General features: G+C 44.0%; 1 protein-coding gene across 2 annotated transcripts in view; it reads left to right on the forward strand.

Annotated features, from left to right (window-relative positions):
- LOC121544685 (coiled-coil domain-containing protein 85C-A-like) overlaps nucleotides 1–24,697 on the forward strand; it is a 59,393-nt gene continuing 34,696 nt past the window's right edge. For both annotated transcript variants that reach the window (XM_041854747.2, XM_041854748.2), the window contains exon 1: nucleotides 1–1,485. In XM_041854747.2, coding sequence (XP_041710681.1) covers nucleotides 768–1,485 — 718 coding nt within the window. In that variant the 5' untranslated portion in view covers nucleotides 1–767. The remainder of the gene's footprint in view (nucleotides 1,486–24,697) is intronic.

Consider the following 24,697-nt stretch of genomic DNA (forward strand, 5'->3'; position numbering starts at 1 on the left):
CAAGACTTCTTGAGTTGGTTGCATCAAGCCTGAAGCTGACAGGGTGCTGAGATCAGAGGGCGAATTGAACTAAGTCTGATTCCAACCTGGCTGCCTTGATGGAGGACATCATTTGATCAGAATACTATAACCCTAGTGCATGTCGGCCTTGCTTGGAAAGGAGGAATTGCTTTATGAGCTCGTCCGCGCTTGTTAACGGGAACATTTCTGTCTTCTGAATTAATATTGCCTGGCTGAAAGCAAACCTGCGCTGTGGACACACAAGCTCTGACATCACGAGTTTATGCAGTGCTTGCTGAGGATCAGCGAAGCTGTGGGAGATCCTTCCCAGTCACTCGGTGAATCCGATGTCCAAAGAGAACCATCTCTCTCCCGGTCTGTCCGGCGCGTAAAAGCGGGCACGGCGTCTCTCCAAACTCCACTCTGAGAGCAGTTACCGAAATGGAATGAAAACGAAAATCTGCTTTTAGAGATTTTGCTGATTTTTACAAGGAGATTATCTACGGTACGGCTGCGCGCCTGTCTGCTTACTTGCCTGCCTATTTGGGTCACCTGCTTAGCTCCAACGCGCTTTTATTAGGCTACAGATTCCTGGCGTGTTGAATTCATCGTTATCCTTCCTTCATATCGAATTGGAATAATTTAATCTATCATGGATTTGATTTTCTTTACAAAGTCACCGTTTAGGCTCGGTTAGACATCCTATAGATTCGGACACTGTAGAGTTCCATTGAACCCACGCAGCAGCGCAACACCAGGAGCGGAACATGGACAAAAATGCCACAGACGGACCGTTGCGGGATGACTTGAGCAAACTCACGGACGAGGAGCTCTCCAGGCTCGGAAAAGACGAGCTCATCAGGAGGCTACGGAAAACGGATAACGAGAAAATGAACTTAATGGTGGAGCACGGGAACATGATGAAAGACGTGAACCGGAGACTACAGGTCCACCTTCACGAGATCCGCAGTCTCAAGGAGATCAACCAGAAGCTCCAGGACGACAACCACGAGCTCCGGGAGCTCTGCTGTTTCCTGGACGACGACAGGCAGAAGGGCAAGAAGCTGTCCCGGGAGTGGCAACGCTTCGGCCGCTACACCGCCGGATCGATGTGGAAGGATGTCGGGGTTTACCATCAGAAGCTGAAGGATCTGGAAGCCAACCAGGACTCTGTGATGCGGGAGAACCTGGAACTGAAGGAGATCATTCTGATGTTGGAGGAGGAGAGGAACGGAGCCGGGTCACGGAGCTCTATAGACTCCCAGTCCAGCCTGACCATCTTGAACGGGGGCACCGGAACCGTTAGGGACGTCGGGGACGGGAGTAGTACCTCCAGCACCGGCAGTGCCGGTAGTCCTGACCACCACCACCACCACAATCACATACATAAGCCGGCCGAGGGGAAGATAGCATCCTTGCAGAGGTCTATGGACGACCTGTCGCCAGCGTCACACATCCATAGGAGCATCCCTAATGAACTGCATGGTGAGTCCATAGAATGACATAGAATCCTATGAATTATAGAATCTGTGTGGGTGAGTCTCCCTACAAAGTGCCACAAGACCCCCAACTTGTCCAGTGCGCCTTATTATTGAAGATGATATGGATCTTCATTTTATAGGCTACCTTTAGTTTGATATATAGGGCTCCAATGTGTGAATGAATGGGTGGTAGGCAGCCTAGTGCTGTCCTGTTATGCAGATTTATTAAATGTATAGCCTACAGATGTGAGACATGAACCATTCTGAAATCTGCCCTAGCTGGCTGTGTGAGTAGAGAAAGTGAATGAGAGTTTAATATGCCTATAGTCAAGAACACAAGTTACTTGTAAGTGTGTGACAGAGTGGTTTGAATTGAAGCCCTATCCAAAAATCATACATTAGGGTTACTTTTGAGTCTTGTAGGGCACTATATGCGGAGCTATCTGGGACACAACCTAGAATTCAAGCACCCCACTTGTCACACTGATGCCCTTAACTCACACCTCTGACATCAGAGTGTTCCAGTGGCATCATGATAAAAGCAGTCTTATCAGGAAGGAGTCAGGCCAGTTTGGAACATGCCCAGGCCATCATGACCTCCTGACCTGTTAATGGTCCACAAGGAGACATGGAGAGTCCGATAAGGACCTATCACCCCGAAACCAGACAGTCTTTAAAACAATGTCCCTCCCACCTTTGATTACGGTCTGCATTTCAATCTAATCTGTGCATCCATAACCATACCTTGCACTGTATCCTGTATGTCAAATCACAAGAGGCTCATGTGCAACCTAATGTAAAATGTGACAGATGCTTATTTGTCGGTTCATGGTCAGCTAGTATGCTATACATAAACACCTCCTTGGAAGGTGAACTTTCTGTCATGCCCTGTTACTTAGTAATAACAAGGTGGCTGACTGGGTTCAGAGGAAGTTTACATAAACTGCTGCTGTTAGTGTTAAGTGGTAGATAAGAGATGTAGAGTTATGTGGATGTGGGTAATTTCAGTGGGTTCCCCACCCTCACTCCTCTCCACGCACCCTGACCACCAAGGTACTTCAAATAAAATGTTTGACAGGATTTGATGGAAGCCAGTCATGAGAGAGAGATGAGAGGGGTACCCTTTGAGGTTCCTATCTCAGGTACTCACTAGCAGAAGTGAACAGTTACAGTGAGTTTTAGCAAGAGTGTTTGAGAGTTCAGTTCATGTTGAACATGATGGATGTTGATGGATAGGTCATTACTTCAGGTTCATGTTGAACATGATGGATGTTGATGGATAGGTCATTACTTCAGGTTCATGTTGAACATGATGGATGTTGACGGATAGGTCATTACTTCAGGTTCATGTTGAACATGATGGATGTTGACGGATAGGTCATTACTTCAGGTTCATGTTGAACATGATGGATGTTGACGGATAGGTCATTACTTCAGGTTCATGTTGAACATGATGGATGTTGACGGATAGGTCATTACTTCAGGTTCATGTTGAACATGATGGATGTTGACGGATAGGTCATTACTTCAGGTTCATGTTGAACATGATGAATGTTGACGGATAGGTCATTACTTCAGGTTCATGTTGAACATGATGGATGTTGACGGATAGGTCATTACTTCAGGTTCATGTTGAACATGATGGATGTTGACGGATAGGTCATTACTTCAGGTTAATGTTGAACATGATGGATGTTGATGGATAGGTCATTACTTCAGGTTCATGTTGAACATGATGGATGTTGACGGATAGGTCATTACTTCAGGTTCATGTTGAACATGATGGATGTTGATGGATAGATAGGTCATTACTTCAGGTTCATGTTGAACATGATGGATGTTGATGGATAGGTCATTACTTCAGGTTCATGTTGAACATGATGGATGTTGATGGATAGGTCATTACTTCAGGTTCATGTTGAACATGATGGATGTTGATGGATAGGTCATTACTTCAGGTTCATGTACCTTTGCGGAGGTGCTGATGTTGACGTATAAAGAGTGTCAGAATATGGTTAAATAGCGACAGCATCATTATTGACTGAAAAGACTGAAAGTAGACAGACTAGACTGAGACTACGTTCATGTTTACATTGAGGAAGCGAAGGAACATAGCACTCACACACACTCTGTGCCTCCCAGGCGGTGTGTGAGCTCTGCACTAGAGGAGTGTGTCAGGAGTGTGTGCGCGATGCGCGGCTTGAAGGGATGTTTGCTCTGCGGCTTGTAGGGAGACCATTAAACACATGGTGTGAAATGCCAGCACAGCACTTCTCCTATCCTATGGGTTACCAGATACACACACACACACTGCTGTCTCAGTCTGGAGAGCCCTACACGCTGGAGAGAGATAGGCAGAAGACACCCACTTCCCACACAGGTGCTAGCTAGGCAGTGGGTACCAGGAAACATGGAATAAAACACTTATATCTGCAGTACATCACACATACAGTATTTGAAGCAGGTAGTTTCATAATGATAGTTACACTGAAGCTACACTTCATAGTGTATCCATACCATATGGACTTTGTTGATTGTTTTTGTCCATCAACGTTTGTGGTGTAAGTGGTCACGTGATGGTGTCACAGATGGTGTCACAGACTTACCCACATAGCCGCGGGAAGTAGGGTTGGTGAGCACCCCCTGAAAAATCAGAATAAAATTTAAAAAATGTACACTACCGGTCAAAAGTTTTAGAACACCTACTCATTCAAGGGTTTTTCTTTATTTTTACTATTTTCTACATTGTAGAATAATAGTGAAGACATCAAAACTATGAAATAACACATATGGAATCATGTAGTAACCAAAAAAGTGTTAAACAAATCAAAATATATTTTATATTCAAATAGCCACCTTGACAACTTAATTTATAAAAAAATACTATTCATTATGAACATTTCACCCATGAGGGCGCCTTTGGTCATTGACTACAGGAAAGGGCTACAACTTGCTGCCTCTCCAATCTGTCCCCTATACAAATTGCGGGGCACTATAACCACATAGAAGTTAAATTGGTACAGCGTTCTCACTCACGGGTGCAACAAATATAGCCTCTTACAAGGCACGCCTCAAAATATATTAATGAGCAAGAAACAACAATACCATGCACTCACTAGTGTTCAAAAGGTTTTTGGCACTCCAAAAATTCCAGTACCATGAAACATTTCAGAGTATTTTACTGTTGATAATACCCCAAATTAGCTTATAATTTACAGTTTTCCGTTACAGTGCACTGACTGAGCTCTGCAAACTGTCCATATGTTGACATGTTAAGTAGGACCCACGTCAGGCCTCATAGTAGTCCAACTGTATTCAACTTTTAGACAAGCCATGTTTAACTTCATAGTAATCTAGCTCTGTTGAAAAGTTGAAAGGACCCAGTCTGCTAATGGATCCTCCCTATAAACCAAGTCTTTATCTTATCTTAGATATGCACTTTTCGCTATCTCCACTCACTCCTCCTAAACTACCTCTATCCTATCTTTCCACTACTCCTACTCCCTTCTCCCTCAACTCCCCTTTTCACCAGATGATAAACTCTGTGGCTCATATGCTACTTTTACAGTAAGGACAGTTGGCTGGACAATACATCACATCTCATCAATACAGCTACAAAACAGACCGTCTCATCAATACAGCTACAGTACAGACCATCTCATCAATACAGCTACAGTACAGACCATCTCATCAATACAGCTACAATACAGACCATCTCATCAATACAGCTACAGTACAACACTAACTTTAAGCATCAGTTGTCAGAGCACCTTACCGATCACTGCACCTGTACACAGCCCATCTGAAATTAGCCCACCCAACTACCTCATCCCTATATTGTTATTTATTTTTGTTCATTTGCACCCTAGTATCTCTGTTTGCACATCATCTCTTGCACATCTATCATTCCAGTGTTAATACTAATTGTAATTATTTTGCACTAAAGCCTATTTATTGCCTTACCTCCATAACTTGCTACATTTGCACACACTGTATATATATTTTCTGTTGTATTTTTGACTTTATGTTTTGTTTTACCCCATATGTAACTCTGTGTTGTTGTTTTTATCGCACTGCTTTGCTTTATCTTGGCCAGGTCGCAGTTGTAAATGAGAACTTGTTCTCAACTGGCTTACCTGGTTAAATAAAGGTGAAATAAAAAATAAATAAAAAGTACAGACCATCTCATCAATACAGCTACAGTACAGACCATCTCATCAATACAGCTACAGTACAGACCATCTCATCAATACAGCTACAGTACAGACCATCTCATCAATACAGCTACAGTACAGACCATCTCATCAATACAGCTACAGTACAGACCATCTCATCAATACAGCTACAGTACAGACCATCTCATCAATACAGCTACAGTACAGACCATCTCATCAATACAGCTACAGTACAGACCATCTCATCAATACAGCTACAGTACAGACCATCTCATCAATACAGCTACAATACAGACCATCTCATCAATACAGCTACAGTACAGACCATCTCATCAATACAGCTACAGTACAGACCATCTCATCAATGCAGCTACAATACAGACCATCTCATCAATACAGCTACAATACAGACCATCTCATCAATACAGCTACAGTACAGACCATCTCATCAATACAGCTACAGTACAGACCATCTCATCAATACAGCTACAATACAGACCATCTCATCAATACAGCTACAATACAGACCATCTCATCAATACAGCTACAGTACAGACCATCTCATCAATACAGCTACAGTACAGACCATCTCATCAATACAGCTACAATACAGACCATCTCATCAATACAGCTACAGGACAGACTGAGACAGTATGTGTGGCTCTTTTGTCCATGTGGTTAAGGCTAATCAATGTGTTTGCATTCCAAGTGGCACCCTATTCCCTATTTAGTGCACTACTTTTGACCAAAGCCCTATGGGTATGCCCTATGGGCCCTGGTCAAAATAAGTGCACTACTAGGGAATAGGGTGCCATTCGGGACACATCCGATGTGTGAAATGTGCAGTGTCAGGCCTGTGACTGGCTGGTGGTCGCTGTGACAAAGCCATTGTTACAGTGGGCATACAGCCCTGCATGTTGTCTTTGTCAATAATACTCTGATGGACAAACTGTATTGATCATAGTTCCATTGTTGTGTGAATAGTAATGTGGTCTGGTTTTGACACAAGCTGCTCGGTCAGAGCCTGGCTAGCTGTTGTATTCTGGTTGGTTCATTGTCACAGTGTCACAACAGGTGTAGACTAACAGTGAAATGCTATCGCCACCAAGACTAATGTTTCTCCTCCAGTATTCTCTCATCTGTGTGTGATGCAGTGGTCATGGTGGGATCAAACAAAGAGTTATAGCCTGTTTATTGGTTCCCTCTGCTCTCTGGCCTATTAAATCAGCCGCTGAAGCTGAGGGGAATGAGGTGCCACTGTGTCGCTGTCAGTTTTACCCGCTGCTTTTATTTACTGTGGGAGGGCTGTCAGTCGCAGTTTTATACTCTCTTATTTAGGTGGTTCTCTCTGTGTGTGTGTGTGTGTACATCTGCCTGTGTGTATACGTGTGTGTGTGTGTGTGTGGAGGGATACGTACGGTGAGAGAGCCCACTTGTTGAGATTAGTCCTGACTGTAAATTCAGAGGATTAATTCCAGCGCTGCCTCAGAGGAAAAGACTCGGGCGGCATGCACTCTCTCTCACAGCAGTGTGTGATGTACACCTCTCTCATCTTAAAAGTGGCAGCCGGCCCTCTTACAGTTACAGTGTGTGTGTGTGTGTGTGTGTGTGTGTGTGTGTGTGTGTGTGTGTGATATACACTCACTGGATAGTTTATTAGGTACACCTCTGCCCTACAGACAGTGAGTCATGTGGCCATGGCTTGCTATATAAAGCGTACAGACAGGCATCCAGTTACTGTTTGATTAAACGTTAGAATGGGCAAAACGAGTGACCTAAGCGACTTTGAGCGTGGAACGATTGTCGGTGCCAGGTGGGCCGGATCCAATATCTCAGAAACGACCTCCTGGGCTTTTCACACACGACAGTGTCTAGGTTTTACCGAGAGTGGTGCGACAAACAAAAAATATCCAGTCCCCTTATTTACAACCTACTGTACACCACTAAGGTGCTAGTCAATCAGCAAGGACACAGCTTCTGTGTTTAGTTATGACTACAATATATCACTGGACTAAAAGCTAACAGTAGCTTCTAGTTCTCATGAGACTAAACAGGGTTCTCTCTGAAAATAGTTCTCTCTCCCTCCATCTTGTTTTTGTTGTTGTCTCATCTACAGTATGGGAATTGCAATGACTTCACTCTTTTGTTCTATTGTTCTAAAGATTTTCCACTCACTTATGTACTTTAGAAGTTGTTTTAATAATTTCATAATTATAGTCAGGCATAATAAACTTGTTCATAACAAGAATGCCTGTCAGGAAAGGGTTTGGTCCTAACGGATAACTGGCTAAATATTTTCTCCTGCCTCGGGTGGTGGGTTCACTCTGTTCACTTCAAACCGCTTTGAGGTGATTAGACAGTCTACATAGTTTGCAGTGCAGTGATAACTCTTATCTTGTTTGGAGAGAGGGGAGGTGAGGGGGAGGTTAGGGGGATGTTGACTTTGGCTGAGACACCCAGCAGTACAGTGGGGAGGTGTGGTGGGGCCCTGAAAGCACTGAGCTGGGCTGGATTGTGTCTGGTTACTGTACCTCCATTAGGGCAGAATCATCAGTATTCAGTAAAACTGTACTTTTAATGCACTTTGAGATATTGTTGGTGCATGGGTTCCGGTTTCTCTTAGGACTCTGTGGTGTGTTTGGTTGGCTTTGCCCCTTGGTTTGGTCCTCCTGTCTAAGGGTCCTACTGGGACACTTGTGCTCTTAAGCTTTGTGTTCTGTGTTATGGCTCTGTGTGTGTTTGGTTTTGCCCTGTCTCGGGCCCTGGCTCACTTCCTGGATGATGCGTTTGATCAGGCAGTGTAGAGTCAGGCTCGTGGGCTGTGTATGAGGCTCTATGGGGCGGTGGAGGTCTTTGTTCAGCCATCTCTGTTGTGTTCAGCTTCTGTGCCCTGCTTCCCATCTGCCCTCCTCCTCCTCCTCCTCCACCCCCAACCCCCAAACCTTTATCAATGGGTCTCTTTCACTCGCTCACTCACTCATTTACTCTAATTTATTCTCTCTCTCTCTCTTCCCCTGTTGCACTTGTTTTCCCTCCCTATCAAGCCCTCCTTCCCCCTTTCTCACCCCCTCTCTTTCCCTCACTCCTCCTGTTGCACTTGTTCTCCCTCTCTGTCCAAACTCTGAAACACCCCTTTCTCTGCCTGTTGCACTCAGTGTCTCTCCCCCCCACACACACTCTTTCTTCGGTTCCCACTAGTGTTGTCATGATACCAACATTGTACTAATGATATGATACCAAGCCAAGTATCACGATACTGAGTGTGTGAACAAGTGTATAGAATGTCTGATTTGCTCATATTTGCAAAGGCCTACCTGTAATTTGGCTGGAGGAATGGGAGGAAGGAATATACTGTACATGCATAATAATGTATGCCATTTTGGCAGTAAGGGGAAATCCTGTCTCGGAGCTCTACGGACAATTGCTTCGACCTCATGGCTTGGTTTTTGCTCTGACATGCACTGTCAATGGTGGGACCTTATATAGATAGGTGTGTGCCTTTCCAAATCATGTCCAATCAATTGAATTTCCCACAGGTGGACTTGTAGTAACATCTCAAGAATGATCAATGGAAACAGGATGCACCTGAGCTCAATGTCGAGTCTCATAGCAAAGGGTCTGAATACTTATGTAAATAAGGTATTTCCGTTTTTTATTTTTAATACATTTGCAAAGATTTATAAAAACCTGTTTTCACTTTGTCATTATGGGGTATTGTGTGTAGATTGTAAAAAAAAAAATCAATTTTAGAATAAGGCTGTAACGTAACAAAATGTGGAAAAAGTCGAGGGGTCTGAATACTTTCCGAAGGCACTGTAGTTTAGGCTTCCTTTAGGCCTATATGAATCCTACATCTCATGACTAGCAGACCCCTTTCCTTTTTTCCTGGGCCAATCAAATTTGCCTGGACCTACTGTCAAGTTACAAGGTTGTTAGCTAGCTAGGTAACATGACTCAACAACGTTGTTTGTTATCAAACCACGATTAGCGACCCGGGATTATTTTAAAACTGCCCGCGACAGTTTGTGAAATTATATAAAATTAACAGGCAGCTGGTGCTCATAGCGAGCCTCACCAGACAGCTTCAGTCCATATCGAATGTACAGGATGGAGTTAAGGGTCTGCAAAGACATCCAATTTCTAAGTTTACTTTTTACCACACTCATCTGGCTGAATACTCTCTCGACTTCAGCATTCAAGTGTGGCAAGGACAATACAGACACAGCAGCCATGGCAAGTCCTTGAAACGGGTTGATATCAGCTGCATCCCTGAACTTCCAAATCTCACTCCAGAAGCCCAGTGTGTTTTTTGTATCATTCCATTTACTAAGATGGATGGCACGCCATTGCTGGACAATCTTGTCTATCTCTGCAGGGGAGTAGCCAAGGAGCTTGGCTATTTTTTCTATTTCTCCAGGGCTCTTATTGTGCTTTAGAGTTTCCTCCACATTGAAAACTGACATGTACTGCAATGCTTCGATGTTGTCCGGTAGTCTCACCCTCAACTCATTAGTGAGGGAGATGGTGAAGGCTACACACCGCTTTCGGACATTGTTTTCATCCTCAGGCACAAGGTGGAGCTCAGCTGCCTTTGACTCAAAAAGGTAACCAAGTTACGGTTTGGGACTGATGTATTCATCTATTGGCCCTTTGAGTACATCAACATTTGCCAGTGGATTCAGCACCCTGCTACTCACAGACTTGATCAGGCTAACCAAGCTGTCAAGTTGCTTAAGAGGATCTACTTGCTCTCCCTGAAAAGCATTGATGGCCAACTGTACCTCACCCAGCACTGATCTGGGTCACCCACAGCTGCGACCAACTTTTTCAGAAAGTATGGTGCTAGAACACCCTTAATCATTTCTGTGCACTTTGTCCTGTGCATTTTGAAGTGGGTAGCAGCAGCGGAGTCTGAGAAAGCAGCTCTACCTACTTCTCCAATGTGATCACATGCCAGTATGGAACAGTGTTCAGTGATAGCTAATGCCATGGTGGCCTCAGCCTTTTTTGCACAGTAAATTTTTTAAACCATAAATGGCAGCTTGTTTTGGGTGGAACTGTTATAAGGCTTTGCCTTTTGAGTATGTTTTTGAGTTGTCATGTGTTTTTTACATCACTAAGTTTGGCATAGAAATCAGCCTTACAATACAGGCAGTATGCCCGTGTATCATCTCCAATAAACGGCTTCAACCAGCCTTTGAATTCAGAGTTTGATTCCCACTTCTTTCTGTATTTTTGAGTGTACAGTTTAGACTGAGACATGATGAGCTAGCCAGCTAGATGTTTAGCTTATGTCACAGAGAGGCACACACACAGTGGGCAAGGTGAGTAAGTGACTGAGGCTGTGTGAGTGAAATGCAGTGATTTATTTTTGTGCAGTGATTTATTTTAGACAAAGAACATTTTACATTTACATCCCGCCCTGAATGTAAGTCAGGGCGGGATCAGCCAGCGGCGGCTTCCCGCATGCGCGATTCATTTGCAGTCTGGACGCGGAGGGGTGAACATCTCCTGCTCTGACTGCAGCTGGGAGGGACTGCTGTGCGAGGACTTGGCCGCCTGTGAGTGCTTTGGGATGGGGGTGGGGCCCACGGCAGCACCCGCTGCTCATTGAGAAGAGTAAGAACGATACGTGCTTTCACGTCAGAGTCTCCTAAAGTCTCAAATAACACCAGAAAAAGTCGCTAGATTTGTCGCTTGTCGATTTTTTAAAACTGTGTCGCTAGAGGGGTATGAATACTCGCTAAATATAGCGACAAAGTCGCTAAGTTGGCAACTCTGGGCTGATTACAGCTGCCACACGTGATATGCGCATGAAAGTGAAGTCGATATTATTGGACCTGCGCATACAAGAGACTAGTGGCTGTTGCTTAAATAATGCTGAATTTATAAACAAAACTGACTTTATAAACATTTCATAACAGGCGCCAGCAGGTTCTTTACATCGGTACACTCTTAGAAAAAAAATTGCTATCTAGAACCTAAAAGGGTTCTTTGGCTGTCCCCATAGGAGAACCCTTTGAATAACCCTTTTTGGTTCCATGTAAAACTCTTTCCACAGAGGGTTCTACATGGAACACAAAAGGGTTCTTTCTACCTGGAACCAAAATGGGTTCTACCTGGAACCAAAAAGGGTTCTCCTGTGGGGCAGCCGAAGAACCCTTTTGGAACCCTTTTTCAAAGAGTGTAGGGCTGAAAAAGTTGGTAGTATCATATGAAACGGTACTACAGTATTCTAAAATGTTGGTTTCATAAGTGTCATGAGGTTTTGGTACCGTGATATTACTGTGGTACAGGTATACTGTGCAACACTAGTTCTAACAGCCTGAACGACGCAGGGATGGAGAGAGAGGGAGCGAGAGAGCGAGAGATAGAGACAGACAGAGAGGTAGAGAGAGATGCAGAGAGGTAGAGAGAGATATAACAAAAGGTCTGACTGAGAGGGGCTTGGCTGTGTCGTGTCTCCCTCTCAGGCCTGAGTGGTGACTGTCTCTCTCTGGCTGGCTGGGATGGAGATGGAGAGAGCTTAATCCATGGAAAATCAAATCCTTTCTCGTACATAATGTATTTGACCAAGGTCTGAAGGCAATCTGCACAGTGCCAAGCTTAGGCCCCACCCTGGTGAACAACCAAGGATACCTCTCTCTCAATAAGACTTTTTACAGTGGCTGTTATCAGTTGGCGGGGAGTTTGAATTTGAATCTAGGTAGCTTCAATTAACACATACCTGACATTGGTGACATTCTCTATATAACTTCCTTCAGTAACACAGGAGACAGTTAGTCCTGGTATGTGTCTCTTTGAAGTAACAAACCTGTGGTTTGAATTTGAATCTTACACCATGTAGGTCACATCCTCATTAACTATACAGTAGCTTTATAGATTCACCAACTCATGTTATGATGATGGCTCCTGTCAGAAGACAATGTGAGAAACCCGTCTCTGGCCTGCACACTGAGTTTAGTTAGGATGTTGAGCTGAAACATTTGTGCATTATTACCCCCTGTGGCAGGTCAAAATAAATAAAACACCTGGGAAAAAAGGAATAATCAAGATTATTTATTGAGTGCAGAAATCTTATTTAGTATTTTTGAAAGAATGTCTTGACCTAAATGAGAGCATGAACCTTGAAAGCTTGAACATTAAGTATTCAAACATCCCATGACATATGTACAGTAGTACGAGAATGTGGCCTGGCTTGAACCATCAACAGTAAATACTGTAGTCTTATGTTTTCCTATGTTTTCCTATGGCACTGTTAAGTCTTAGAATAAAAAATCTTTGGATTTACATGGAACACATGTGGATGTCTATTTATGGGCCTCATCTACGCTGATGCTATTTATCCTAAAGCTGATGTTGTTTTCCAGCCAAGTGATAATCATCATGATGTTGAATGTGATCCTCTGTAAGAACATGAACATGGTCACACTGATTAAAGTGCCTGACTTTAAATAGTGTGTGTGTGTGTTTGTGTGTGTGATTTTAAATAGTGTGTTGTTGTTTTTCTCCCTCCGAGCTGAAGGCAGAACATACATATGTGTGGATTGATTTAAAAAAAAGTCTGTTTAATTATTGGTATTGAACAGCACTATAGGTTTTTTACATTTAAGTCTGTCTGTTATTCTCCTGACTCACTTAGCCCACCTTGGCACTCAGTGCCATAAATCATTCTGAAACCCACAGTGATTAGGCTTATTGGGAAAGGCAATACACATTCAGACGCAGCAATACAATTAAAAGCTTTTCAAATATGTCACACTATCCGCCCAGCCAGCCTAGTGCCAAAACTGCTTTAACAGCTTCGGCCCTCTATTTGTGTTTGTGTATGTGTTTGTACGCACACACTATAGTGTGTGTCTGTTATTGCTCGTAAGTCATTGTGGAATGAATCAGCAGTTACGGCCTCTCTATGGCTCTCTGACTCTGTAACTCTGCGGTTCTGTTCGTCTGGAAAGGCATGAACATTTCAAACAGGAGAGCATTCCAGAAAAAAAGGCGTCTAGAAATGTAACCATCCAGACCCCCCAGCCAGCCAACCTAAGGACAGATGCTCAATCTGCCACTCCATTTGGGGTCGTATTGGGTTTTGGGTCCTGTTTCAACTTTCAGATAAACTTTCAGCCCCCTCTTCCCACAGAGATAGAGAGAAGAGAGAGAGGGACACCCGTCAGGTCTATATATGGGGTCTCCTGGGGTCTCCAGTAGGGGTAGAGGGCACACGTTTACGAGGCGTTAGGGCGCACTAAGTGGGGTTAGGGCATTCAGTATGGGGGCAAGGCACAGAGAGAGCATCTCCAGAGCCCTGATAAGCTCTTTTCTAAAAGGCCATTCAACTAGATGACTATTATATAGGATGAGGATCTGGAGACTGTCAGCTTGGCTTAGATCCTCAGCCTTTTGACTGGTACAGCAGTTAGGGTCTTCAGGCTGAATCATTATGTTAGAACCATACACATAACTGACATTTTCGTTCAAATTGCCCATTGACATCAATGTCTTATTTGCACATAAAAGCGCAGATCTCAAATTAGTATTAGGCTCTTCGAGTGTTTGGTGGACATGTTGCTCATTTCTGGATGTGGTATAATCCCATTGTTGTGATCCTGTAAAATCCCATGAGATCTAGAGGAGTCATTGACTGCGTCCCAAATGGCACCCTCTTGCCTATATAGTGTTCTAGCAGTGGTCAAATGTAGTGCACTATATAGGGAATAGGGTGTAATTTGGGACACACATGAATCCCACATCCATCTTTCAGGAAGCCATATATCTCGTGTGACCATGTAATCTCCATGCCTCCATGAAAATGTCCTACTGGGATCATTTATGCCCCAGTACTCACCAGGTCATCCGTACCCAGGCCACTGCTGTGTTGTATAACCCACCATGTCACTACCTGTTTAGTCATGCGTTTTTGAGTCAGCAACATGAAACTGCGACAGAGATCAAAGCTAATCCGTCTGCCAAACATCTATGGAACGTTCTGGAACCAATGGCACAAACCAAAAGCAGATGCTATTTTCCCAGAATTCTGATTCAGGAATAAATAAATCAGAACTGCTAAGGTTGTGAGCTGATTTTCCTGAATGTAGCAATGTGGGTACCAGGTTATGTATCTACTGGTATGTGTGTCCTACCTACACTGAGTTTAGAAAACGTTAAGGTCACCTTCCTAATGTTGAGTTGCCCCCTTTGCCCTCAGAACAGCCTTCGTCAGGGCATGGACTCAAGGTGTCGAAAGCGTTCCACAGGGATGTTGGAAACATGTTGACTTCAATGCTTCCCAAAGTTGTGTCAAGTTGGCTGGATGTCCTTTGGGTGGTGGACCATTCTTGATACACACAGGAAACTATTGAACGTGAAAAACCCAGCAGCGTTGCAGTTCTTGACACATGTTAGTCATTGCATAACTTGTCAGAAATGTCCAGATCAACTAGCCCATGTCAGCTAACATTTTTTAGCTAGGTTTTTATCCCATAGATTTCGTTGTAATGTTTGAGTCACTCAAATATGACATGAATACACATTAGACATGGCAAAAAGTATAGAATTGTAAGAAAATTAGCTTTAAAACTGAAACATTTTCTGTGCCCCATGACAAAATGTGTAGAACTGCATGAAATAAGCTTTAAACTGCTAAATGTTCTCTACGCCAAGAAGAGGGGTGTGAACAGTTTGTGTCATGAACAGTGCTTGTGCACATAGAAACAGACATGGCATGCAAGATGTTCCCCAATGCTGGAAGGGTGGCCTGAGTGAAAACGTTTGGGAACATCTGGTCTATAGTGTGGTTTCTAGTGGCTTTTAGCGCTTTCTAGCACCTATGTGGCATGTTGACTCTTTTTGGCTCTAGCATTTGAACGGTTTAAGCTACAAAATATTATGACCCCATTCCTGAAGGCTACGACTCTCAGGAACACGTACGTGTCTTCTGTTTCCCTCTGTGATGCTCACAACACCTAATGACTGAGGGAAATGAATTCAAAGCATACTTATTTCAGACTGGAATTTGGCATTACCTGATTTGCCATATCTTTGTGTTATTTATTGAGATGCTTAGTTTTCAGATTATTTAAAAATCACCTAATTACTTTTAAGAAGCTTTTAATAGTTTAAATAAAACAAAATGATGGTGAGCGAGAGTTGCGCCTTTTCCTTTTCAATGATGATAACAAATATTTGGTTGCACCTCGACTCACGTTGGTTGAGCACCCTCCACTTCTTTCCTAATTGCTTTTAAGCAACATTTCAATTTAAGAAAAGTGCTTTATTGGCGGTTGTGCGTTGCTTTTTTAAACAGTTCTTCCAAATAATAATCGCATGTGGAAAATGTCTGGCCCCCCTGCAATGAACCTTTTTTTACATCTATAGTTGAATAGCCCATATGGGCCCTGGTCAAAAGCAGTGCACTATAAAGGGAATAGAGTGCCATTTGGAATCAGATCGGCTGGTCTGGTGTTGACGGCTACAACATCATGTAATTGGCCTGTCCACACCCAGAGCCACTAACAACACACTAGGGACTGTTCTTAGATGATTATAGAGTTTTCTTGGAGAGTTTCGTAGACAATTGGGAGACACAATGTCCAGGGTTTTTATTGGGAGACTCATTCCACAATGGCTGTAAAAACCTTTGTGGGCAGAGGACTTGGATGGGGAGTTTTTTCTACATTTCCTAGTTTATCGCATATGTTTAATAGCATTTAGTTTCTTTTCAGTTTGTTAATTGAAGTGTCAGTCTTTTATTTACTCCAATGATAAGCCTGTTATTCGGCCTTCCGGTCCAATTATAGCGTGTTATTCATTCTTCAAACCATGAGGGGTTTGATAAGCATTCCATAGACAAAGTGGGGTGATTTGTTTACATTGAAGAAGGCTGTGTATGTGTTGACGGAGAGGCTTGGGTTTCCTGAGCCAGTGAATTAATGGATGGATGAATGGATGAATGGATGGATGAATAGATGGATGAATGGATCAATAGATGGATCAATGGATGGATGAATGGATCTATGGATGGATAGATAGATGAATAGACTTTCAGTTCTCCTCCCCTGAGATTATGCTTCTTGTTTATGTGAACGGACTGCCTCTTGGCCCTGTGTCTGTGTGTGTGCGTGTGCTTTATTGTTACAGCTAGCATGTTAGTGCTCAGCCGGCCTGGAGCTGTTCACAGCCCAGAGAGAGAAGAGAAAGCTATGTTGTAATGATAATGAGACTGCATGGGAAGACCTTTGTGGGTGTGAGCCAATGAAAGACTGCCTTTGTGGGTGTGAGCCAATGAAAGACTGGGTAAGAATGGAGAGTAACATCTTTTATTTAAACAGTGCAGAAAGCAAGGTTGTGTCTCTAAGGTTTCCCTTGGCCAGTAATTGGACACACACACACAGAGGTCTCATCCCACAGTGTCTGCATGTGGAAGGTTGGACAGATGGATATGGAGCCAGTCAACAGGGAGGCTGGAGTTTCAGATGACTGGGGTGTTTTTGCCTGAGTTGGTGTCTTCTAGACCCAGACCCAGACCCAGACCAGACACAGAGACAGGGGAGGCAGGCTGGGTGAGACAGCCATAGATCATCAGGACCTGTAGTCAGAAAGAGTCTCAGAGTAGGATTGCTGATCTAGGAACAGAGAATGCAAGACTTACAGAGACGTGCAAATGACAGAAAGGATAAGGAAAACCCCATCTCCATTTCCTCAAACTCCCCTGTGTCACGCTCGTTGATAGACGGATCAGACCAAGGTGCAGCGTGGTATGCTTACATATTCCTTTATTTACAGAATCAAAACCACAAAATACAAACGAACGTGAAGTTCAAACAGGCTACACAAGCCAAAACAGAAACAAGATCCCACAACTAAGGTAGGCAAAATGGCTGTCTAAGTATGATCCCCAATCAGAGACAACGATCGACAGCTGCCTCTGATTGGGAACCACACCCGGCCAACATAGAAATACAACATCTAGAATTCACACCCTGACCCAAACCAACTACAGAAAACAGGGCTCTCAAGGTCAGGGAGTGACACCCTGTCGGTCTCTCACCATGACTAGTTGCAGTAACGCTTGGCTACAGGACCTGATCAGCTGGTAAACTAGGCTAGTTGGTCTGACCTATTTCACTCTCTGTCTGCCCGTGTGTGTGTGTGTACATCGCTGGAGACCATCCCAGAGGAACTCCTTTACTAAAGCCAAACAACATTTGGTTTTCAATTACTTTATAATAGATCCATATCAGAGCATTGCCAGAAGTCACAATCGTTTATTTTATTACTTCAATATTGTTTTAATATCGCTTCATGCATTTTCCCCAGAGCTGTCAAACTCAGGAAACTGCATCTCTACTCATTTCCATCTGTATCACAGTATGAGTGGAGGGAGCAACAGAAATATATTGAAATTGATTTGTATCATTTTGAAACCCATTAAATCCAAACACGACTCTCCAGATGGAAACTATATGAATATCACAATTTGTTCGCATATCGCAGATTTCTCTATCCCAGGAGCGCTCTATAATATCGGGATGGCTCATTTAGCAATGTTTTCCTAATGGTAGGTTGGACTATTTAAACTTTATTGTAAGACTGTTCTAGTCTATGGCAGGAAATATTGCTTTATTGATCTTGAGAGCCACATTAAGACTCAGATTACATAGCAAAGTCATAACACAAGAAACAGACACTGGCTTAGTGCTAGCCTGGTCCCAGATCTGTATATGTTTTTAGCCCAACTCCTCAGACTATCATTTTGATGTCATAGGAGTTGGCTGAAGCACACTGAGATCTGGGACCAGGCTAGCCATGCACAAGTAGGTACCCAGTGGTTCTGGTTTGTTGACAGAGAGGAAGGAGAAATTCTCACGGTAAGGGATTCCATCAAGTCAACTGTGTGTGTTTGTGCGTGTGGATCCTGGACAGGATCCACCACATTCCTCCGCAGACAATCGAGTGTCACGATTCTCTAAAGCAGAAACCAGAAGCAGACCAGGACAAGATGAGTAGAACGAAGGTGAGTATTTATTTACAGATTCAAATGTAGAAGCAGAATAATCCAGGAGACGGAGCGGGCAGCGGAGGTGAGTTGGTGGGAGTGAATAGGCAGATCCAATGATGGCACAGAAGCCATTGACGACCAGGCAGGGGTGGGGTGAATGTTCCGGGAGAATGACTGTAGACAGAGTAAACTAAGGTAAGTACACTGCAAGCAAAAAGTACAGAACAACAAAACTAACTCTAGTAACTTTGAGGCTGATACGCTGACACAACATACTGTTCATGGCTAACGATCCGGCAGGGAATGGACATCAGGTCAGAGCTTATGAAGAGGTGATGATCAGGACCAGGTGTGCAGACAGCTGATGAGATGCAGGTGCGGGTAATCAAGAGATCCCCCGCCTAGTTTCGTCGCCCGGCAACCAGACAGGGTGCGTTCAGGAACCTTCAGGAAACAGACTCCAAGACAGAAAACAGGCAACTCAGGCAGAAACAGACTCAGGAAGCGGGATTCATGACATCGAGAAAGTTGGATATTACTGGGTATCACTGTGTAAAAGGGACACACCCAGGAAACAAAACCGTAACATTGTGACAACGTGGGCTTTTCTCAATAGCACTTCTTAGTCTGGGTGTCACACTACAACAGGAATTAGTGTGTATTCCCAAATCCCCAAGCATTCCGTTGCATGAACACACCTGTAGAGTTTGAGACAACAAGGAAATAGTTAACTTTACTAGAGCAGTCTCAGCAGAGGCGTATCGGAAATTTGAAGTCAGCGTTAGGTAAATAAATAGACGTGTGTGTGTATTTATGTGTGTGTGCGTGTGCACGCCTACGGAACTTTCCGTGTCTGCTGTGTGCTCTCTAGCAGTAGAATGTGGGCTGTTCAGATTGAATTAATGAGCTAGCTAGTCATGTGGAAGCATAGAGTTTCATGGGGTACATTCTGTTATGGCATTTTCATATTTGTCTCTTCTTTCTCCCCCCCCCCTCTCTCTCTCTCCCCATCCCCTGACCCTGTGGAGAGAGTGACCTCATTGGATGGAAAAGGAGGTCAAAGGGGAGCGAAGGCCGGGATTGGCTGGTCTCTGATGGCAAGGAGGTGATAGTTGTGGAAATGCCATAGCAACAGACGAATATCAGCCGGTCAATTGATGAGAGAGAGAGAGAGAGAGAGAGAGAGAGAGAGAGAGAGAGAGAGAGAGAGAGAGAGAGAGAGAGAGAGAGAGAGAGAGAGAGAGAGAGAGAGAGAGAGAGGAGAGAGAGAGAGAGAGAGAGAGAGAGAGAGAGAGAGAGAGAGAGAGAGAGAGAGAGAGAGAGAGAGAGAGAGAGAGAGAGAGAGAGAGAGAGAGAGAGAGAGAGAGAGAGAGAGAGAGAGAGAGAGAGAGAGAGAGAGAGAGAGAGAGAGAGAGAGAGAGAGAGAGAGAGAGAGAGAGAGAGAGAGAGAGAGAGAGAGAGAGAGAGAGAGAGAGAGAGAGAGAGAGACGGCTGGCTTATCTTCTAACCCCAGAGGGTGTGGCATATTCAGACGTGTGGTTTCACAGAGTTTGTCTTTTCCCTTAAAACAATGCAGCCAGACAGAGCGAGAGGAGAGACAAAGGTCAGAGCAGTGCAGGAGAAACCTGTTATGTAAGTATGTGGATAGATGACTAACCTCCCCGGGTCAATGAGTTGAATAACCTCACCATGCAGTCACCAGGCCCAAATCCTCCATTTAGATGTGACAGACTGTCTGTTAAGGGATTTATTTATAGATGTGTTTAATGTCATTCTGATGCACATAAATTGCCAAGCGTTCCACTAGTGGCTAATGGATGACAGTGACGTGTTTTCAGTAAGCACTAACACTTTATGACTAGACTGTGTCTGTCTGTCTGAAAAAAGAGAGAGAGAGAATTCATCACAGACCAGGTATAGCAGAGCCTAATCAACAGCAGTGCTAGAAGTGGCCATTTGTTAGGAGCAATCCCTCTACACATTTTTCAGGACCATGGTTTTAAATCCCCTTGGACGGAGCAGAGATGTGTCTGGTGTGAAGTATGAAGGAAGCTAATAACAACAAAAAACACGATTGGCTTCTTCTTCTGAGCCTGTAGTTGGCCTCTTGGTTTGATCTGACCAATCTCTTAATCCCACCAGCTCTGCCGCTCTGTCAAATCTTCGACTCTGTCAGTCTCATGGACAGAAAGGCTGTGTGTGGCATCAGAATAGAAATGTAGAAATGCTTGTATTCAAATGCTTGTGAGCCTTGCTTGGGTCTGCCTGGACCATCTGTCCGACACTATTGTTTTGCAGAGAAAGGGGTTGGGGGCTCTTCAAATGGGTGAATAGGAGCATCAGTTCACATCACCCTACTACAGCACTACAGGACCCTGAGCATGGGCTAGCTAACGCCAGGACTGACACACGCATAGACTGGAGAAACTAGCCAAAACTTTCAAAACTGTCTCTCTCTCTACTCAATTGAGGGATTTTATTTTGGACGACGCCGTACCTCATAGTTCCACTGTCACAGGAGCTATTTTAGCGCGGGGGGCTAACCTCACAGGCTAACCTCTCAGGCTAACCTCTCAGGCTAACCTCACAGGCTAACCTCTCAGGCTAACCTCTCAGGCTAACCTTACAGGCTAATCTCTCAGGCTAACCTCTCAGGCTAACCTCTCCTGCCTGGAGGCCCTTAGATGAGACAGGGTTACTAGGTAGGGTTAGGATGCAGGGTTAGGGTACACGCACACACACACACACGCACACACAGGCACACACAAACACAGGGTTAGGCTACAGGGTTAGGCAGGGGCCGAGGGCAAAGGTTTCTCTGTGTAAGATATAGCCCAGGCGGCCTCTCTAATGCTTCTGGTTTATGACACCATGCAGAGTATCTACCAGAATTAACATTTTATAGAGGCTTAACCTCTCTGCATTTCTCAAGTTTCAAGTGTTATTGTCAAATGCACAGGATACAGCAGGTGTTAAATAGTACAGTGAAAGGCTTAACTTGCGAGCTCTTTTCCAACAATGCACAATAGAGGTAGTAATATAGATAAGAAATAAAACACGTGAAATGTGAGAAAAGAAAAAAAAGAAAATAAACATTATTTACAGGTCTAATATACAGGTCTGATATACAGGTCTAATATACAGGTCTAATATACAGGTCTAATATACAGGTCTAATATACAGGTCTAATATACAGGTCTGATATACAGGTCTAATATACAGGTCTGATATACAGGTCTGATATACAGGTCTAATATACAGGTCTGATATACAGGTCTGATATACAGGTCTGATATACAGGTCTAATATACAGGTCTAATATACAGGTCTGATATACAGGTCTAATATACAGCTCTAATATACAGGTCTAATATACAGGTCTAATATACAGGTCTGATATACAGGTCTGATATACAGGTCTAATATACAGGTCTAATATACAGGTCTAATATACAGGTCTAATATACAGGTCTAATATACAGGTCTAATATACAGGTCTGATATACAGGTCTGATATACAGGTCTGATATACAGGTCTAATATACAGGTCTGATATACAGGTCTAATATACAGGTCTGATATACAGGTCTGATATACAGGTCTGATATACAGGTCTAATATACAGGTCTAATATACAGGTCTAATATACAGGTCTGATATACAGGTCTGATATACAGGTCTAATATACAGGTCTGATACACAGGTCTAATATACAGGTCAGTGCAGTGCCAGTACCGTATTCCAATGTGCACGAGTACTGGAGTGATTGAGGAAGTAATGTACATGTAAACAGGGATAAAAGTGTCTGGTAGCAGATCAATACTAATAATCCTAATAAACAATATAGCAGCAACTAATGGTAATATTAATCATTATGATCAATCAATCAATTATGGCAGCAGCGTATGTGGAGCGTGCATGGTAATGAGTGAGTGTATTTATGAGGTGTCAGTAGTGAGTGTGGCTGAGTGGTAGAGACCTGAGGATGGGCAAAGAGTCTGTGCAGGTAATAATATATGCCATTTAGCAGACACTTTTATCCAAAGCAACTTACAGTCATTCGTGCATACATTTTACATATGGGTGGTCCCGGGAATCAAACCCACTACCCTGGCATTACAAGCACCATGTTCTACCAACTGAGCTACAAAGGACCACGTAGTCAGTGCAGACAGTCTGTGGGAGAGAGGGAGGGCAGGAGGGCAGGGGTAGTTAGCTATTCAACAGCCTTATGCTATTCAACAGCCTTATGCTATTCAACAGCCTTATTGCTATTCAACAGCCTTATGCTATTCAACAGCCTTATGCTATTCAACAGCCTTATGTTATTCAACAGCCTTATGCTATTCAACAGCCTTATGCTATTCAACAGCCTTATGGCCTGCAGAAAGAATCTATTTCGGAGCCTGTTGCTCCGCGACCCGATGCTCTGATGTTAAATCCTAAGTGATCTGGACACCGAGGAACTTGAAGCTCTTGACCCTCCCCCGCCCCTACCTCCTTGGTCGTGCTAACACCACGCTACCAGATTTCCTCCCTGTAGGCCGTCTCATCGCTGTCAGTGATCAGGCCAACCACTATCGTGTCGTCAGCAAACTTGATGATGGAGTTGCAGTCGTGCGTGGCCACGCAGTCGTTGGGTAAACAGGGAGTATAGAAGGGGTCTAAGCACACACCCCTGGGGGGTTTCCGTGTGGAGGGTCAGTGTGGCGGAGGTGTTGTTGCCTACCCTCACTGCCTGGGGGTGACTCATAAGGAAGTACAGGATCCAGTTGCAGAGGGAGATGTTCAGTCCCAGGATCCTGAGCTTGGAGGGGACTCTGGTGTTGAAGGCTGAGTTGTAGTTGATAAACAGCATCCTCACATAGGTATTCCTCTTTTCTAGGTGGGAGAGGGCAGAGTGGAGTGCAATTGAGATTGCGTCGTCTGTGGATCTGTTGGGGTGGTAATGAAATTGGAGTGGCTCTGGGATGATGGAGTTGATATGTGCCATGACCAGCCTTTCAAAGCACTTCATTTTATGAGCGGCCGGTAGCCTAATGTTTAAGAACGTTGGGCCAATAACCGAAAGGTCGCTGGTTTGAGTCCCCGAGCTGACTAGGTGAAAAAATCTGTTTGAGCAAGGCACTTAACCCAATATCATTATATACTGGATATATTTTTTGTGTATTTTACCCCCTATTTCTCCCCAATTTCGTGATATCCAATTGCAATCTTGTCTCATCGCTGCAACTCCCCAATGAGCTCGGGAGAGCCAAAGGTCGAGTCATGCGTCCTCCGAAACATGACCCGCCAAACCGCGCTTCTTAACACCCGCCCGCCTAACCCGGAAGCCAGCTGCACCAATGTGTCGGCGGAAACACCGTACAACTGACGACAGCCTGCAGGCGCCCGGCCCGCCACAAGGAGTCCTGCACCAACAGGAAATGTGAATTATTATGTGGATTATATTGAATGGATTTTTCTGGGGGGGTTGATAATTTTTTTGGGTCCGGAACAAAATCTTATCCCATGTCCCCAAGTACCACAGACTCTCTCTGTTTCAGGGAGGACACTTTACTCTTCCAGGGGGAGACTGGATACTTGTCCAGGATAATTATTATTAACAGTTACTAGTTATTCCCCAGAGAAAGAAGACAGATTTAACCTTAACCCCCATAAGTATTAGACATACGCAAGTTAGGCTAATGTTGGTCCAACCCATGATGCTCACCGCTCACGTTACCCATGCAGTTTAGAGCATTGATATATCCTTTCTGATAGAAATAGGTCATTTTCCTTCTATGTTGTTCTTTCTGTCTTCCTCTTATTCTCCCTCTCCCTTTCTGTCTTCCTCTCTTTCTCCTTTTCTGTCTTCCTCTCTTTCTCCCTTTCTGTCTTCCTCTCTTTCTCCTTTTCTGTCTTCCTCTCTTTCTCCCTTTCTGTCTTCCTCTCTTTCTCCCTTTCTGTCTTCCTCTCTTTCTGTCTTTCTGTCTTCCTCTCTTTCTGTCTTTCTGTCTTCCTCTCTTTCTCCCTTTCTGTCTTCCTCTCTTTCTGTCTTTCTG

Source organism: Coregonus clupeaformis, chromosome 29 (assembly GCF_020615455.1).
Source record: "Coregonus clupeaformis isolate EN_2021a chromosome 29, ASM2061545v1, whole genome shotgun sequence".
NCBI classification, from domain to species: domain Eukaryota; kingdom Metazoa; phylum Chordata; class Actinopteri; order Salmoniformes; family Salmonidae; genus Coregonus; species Coregonus clupeaformis.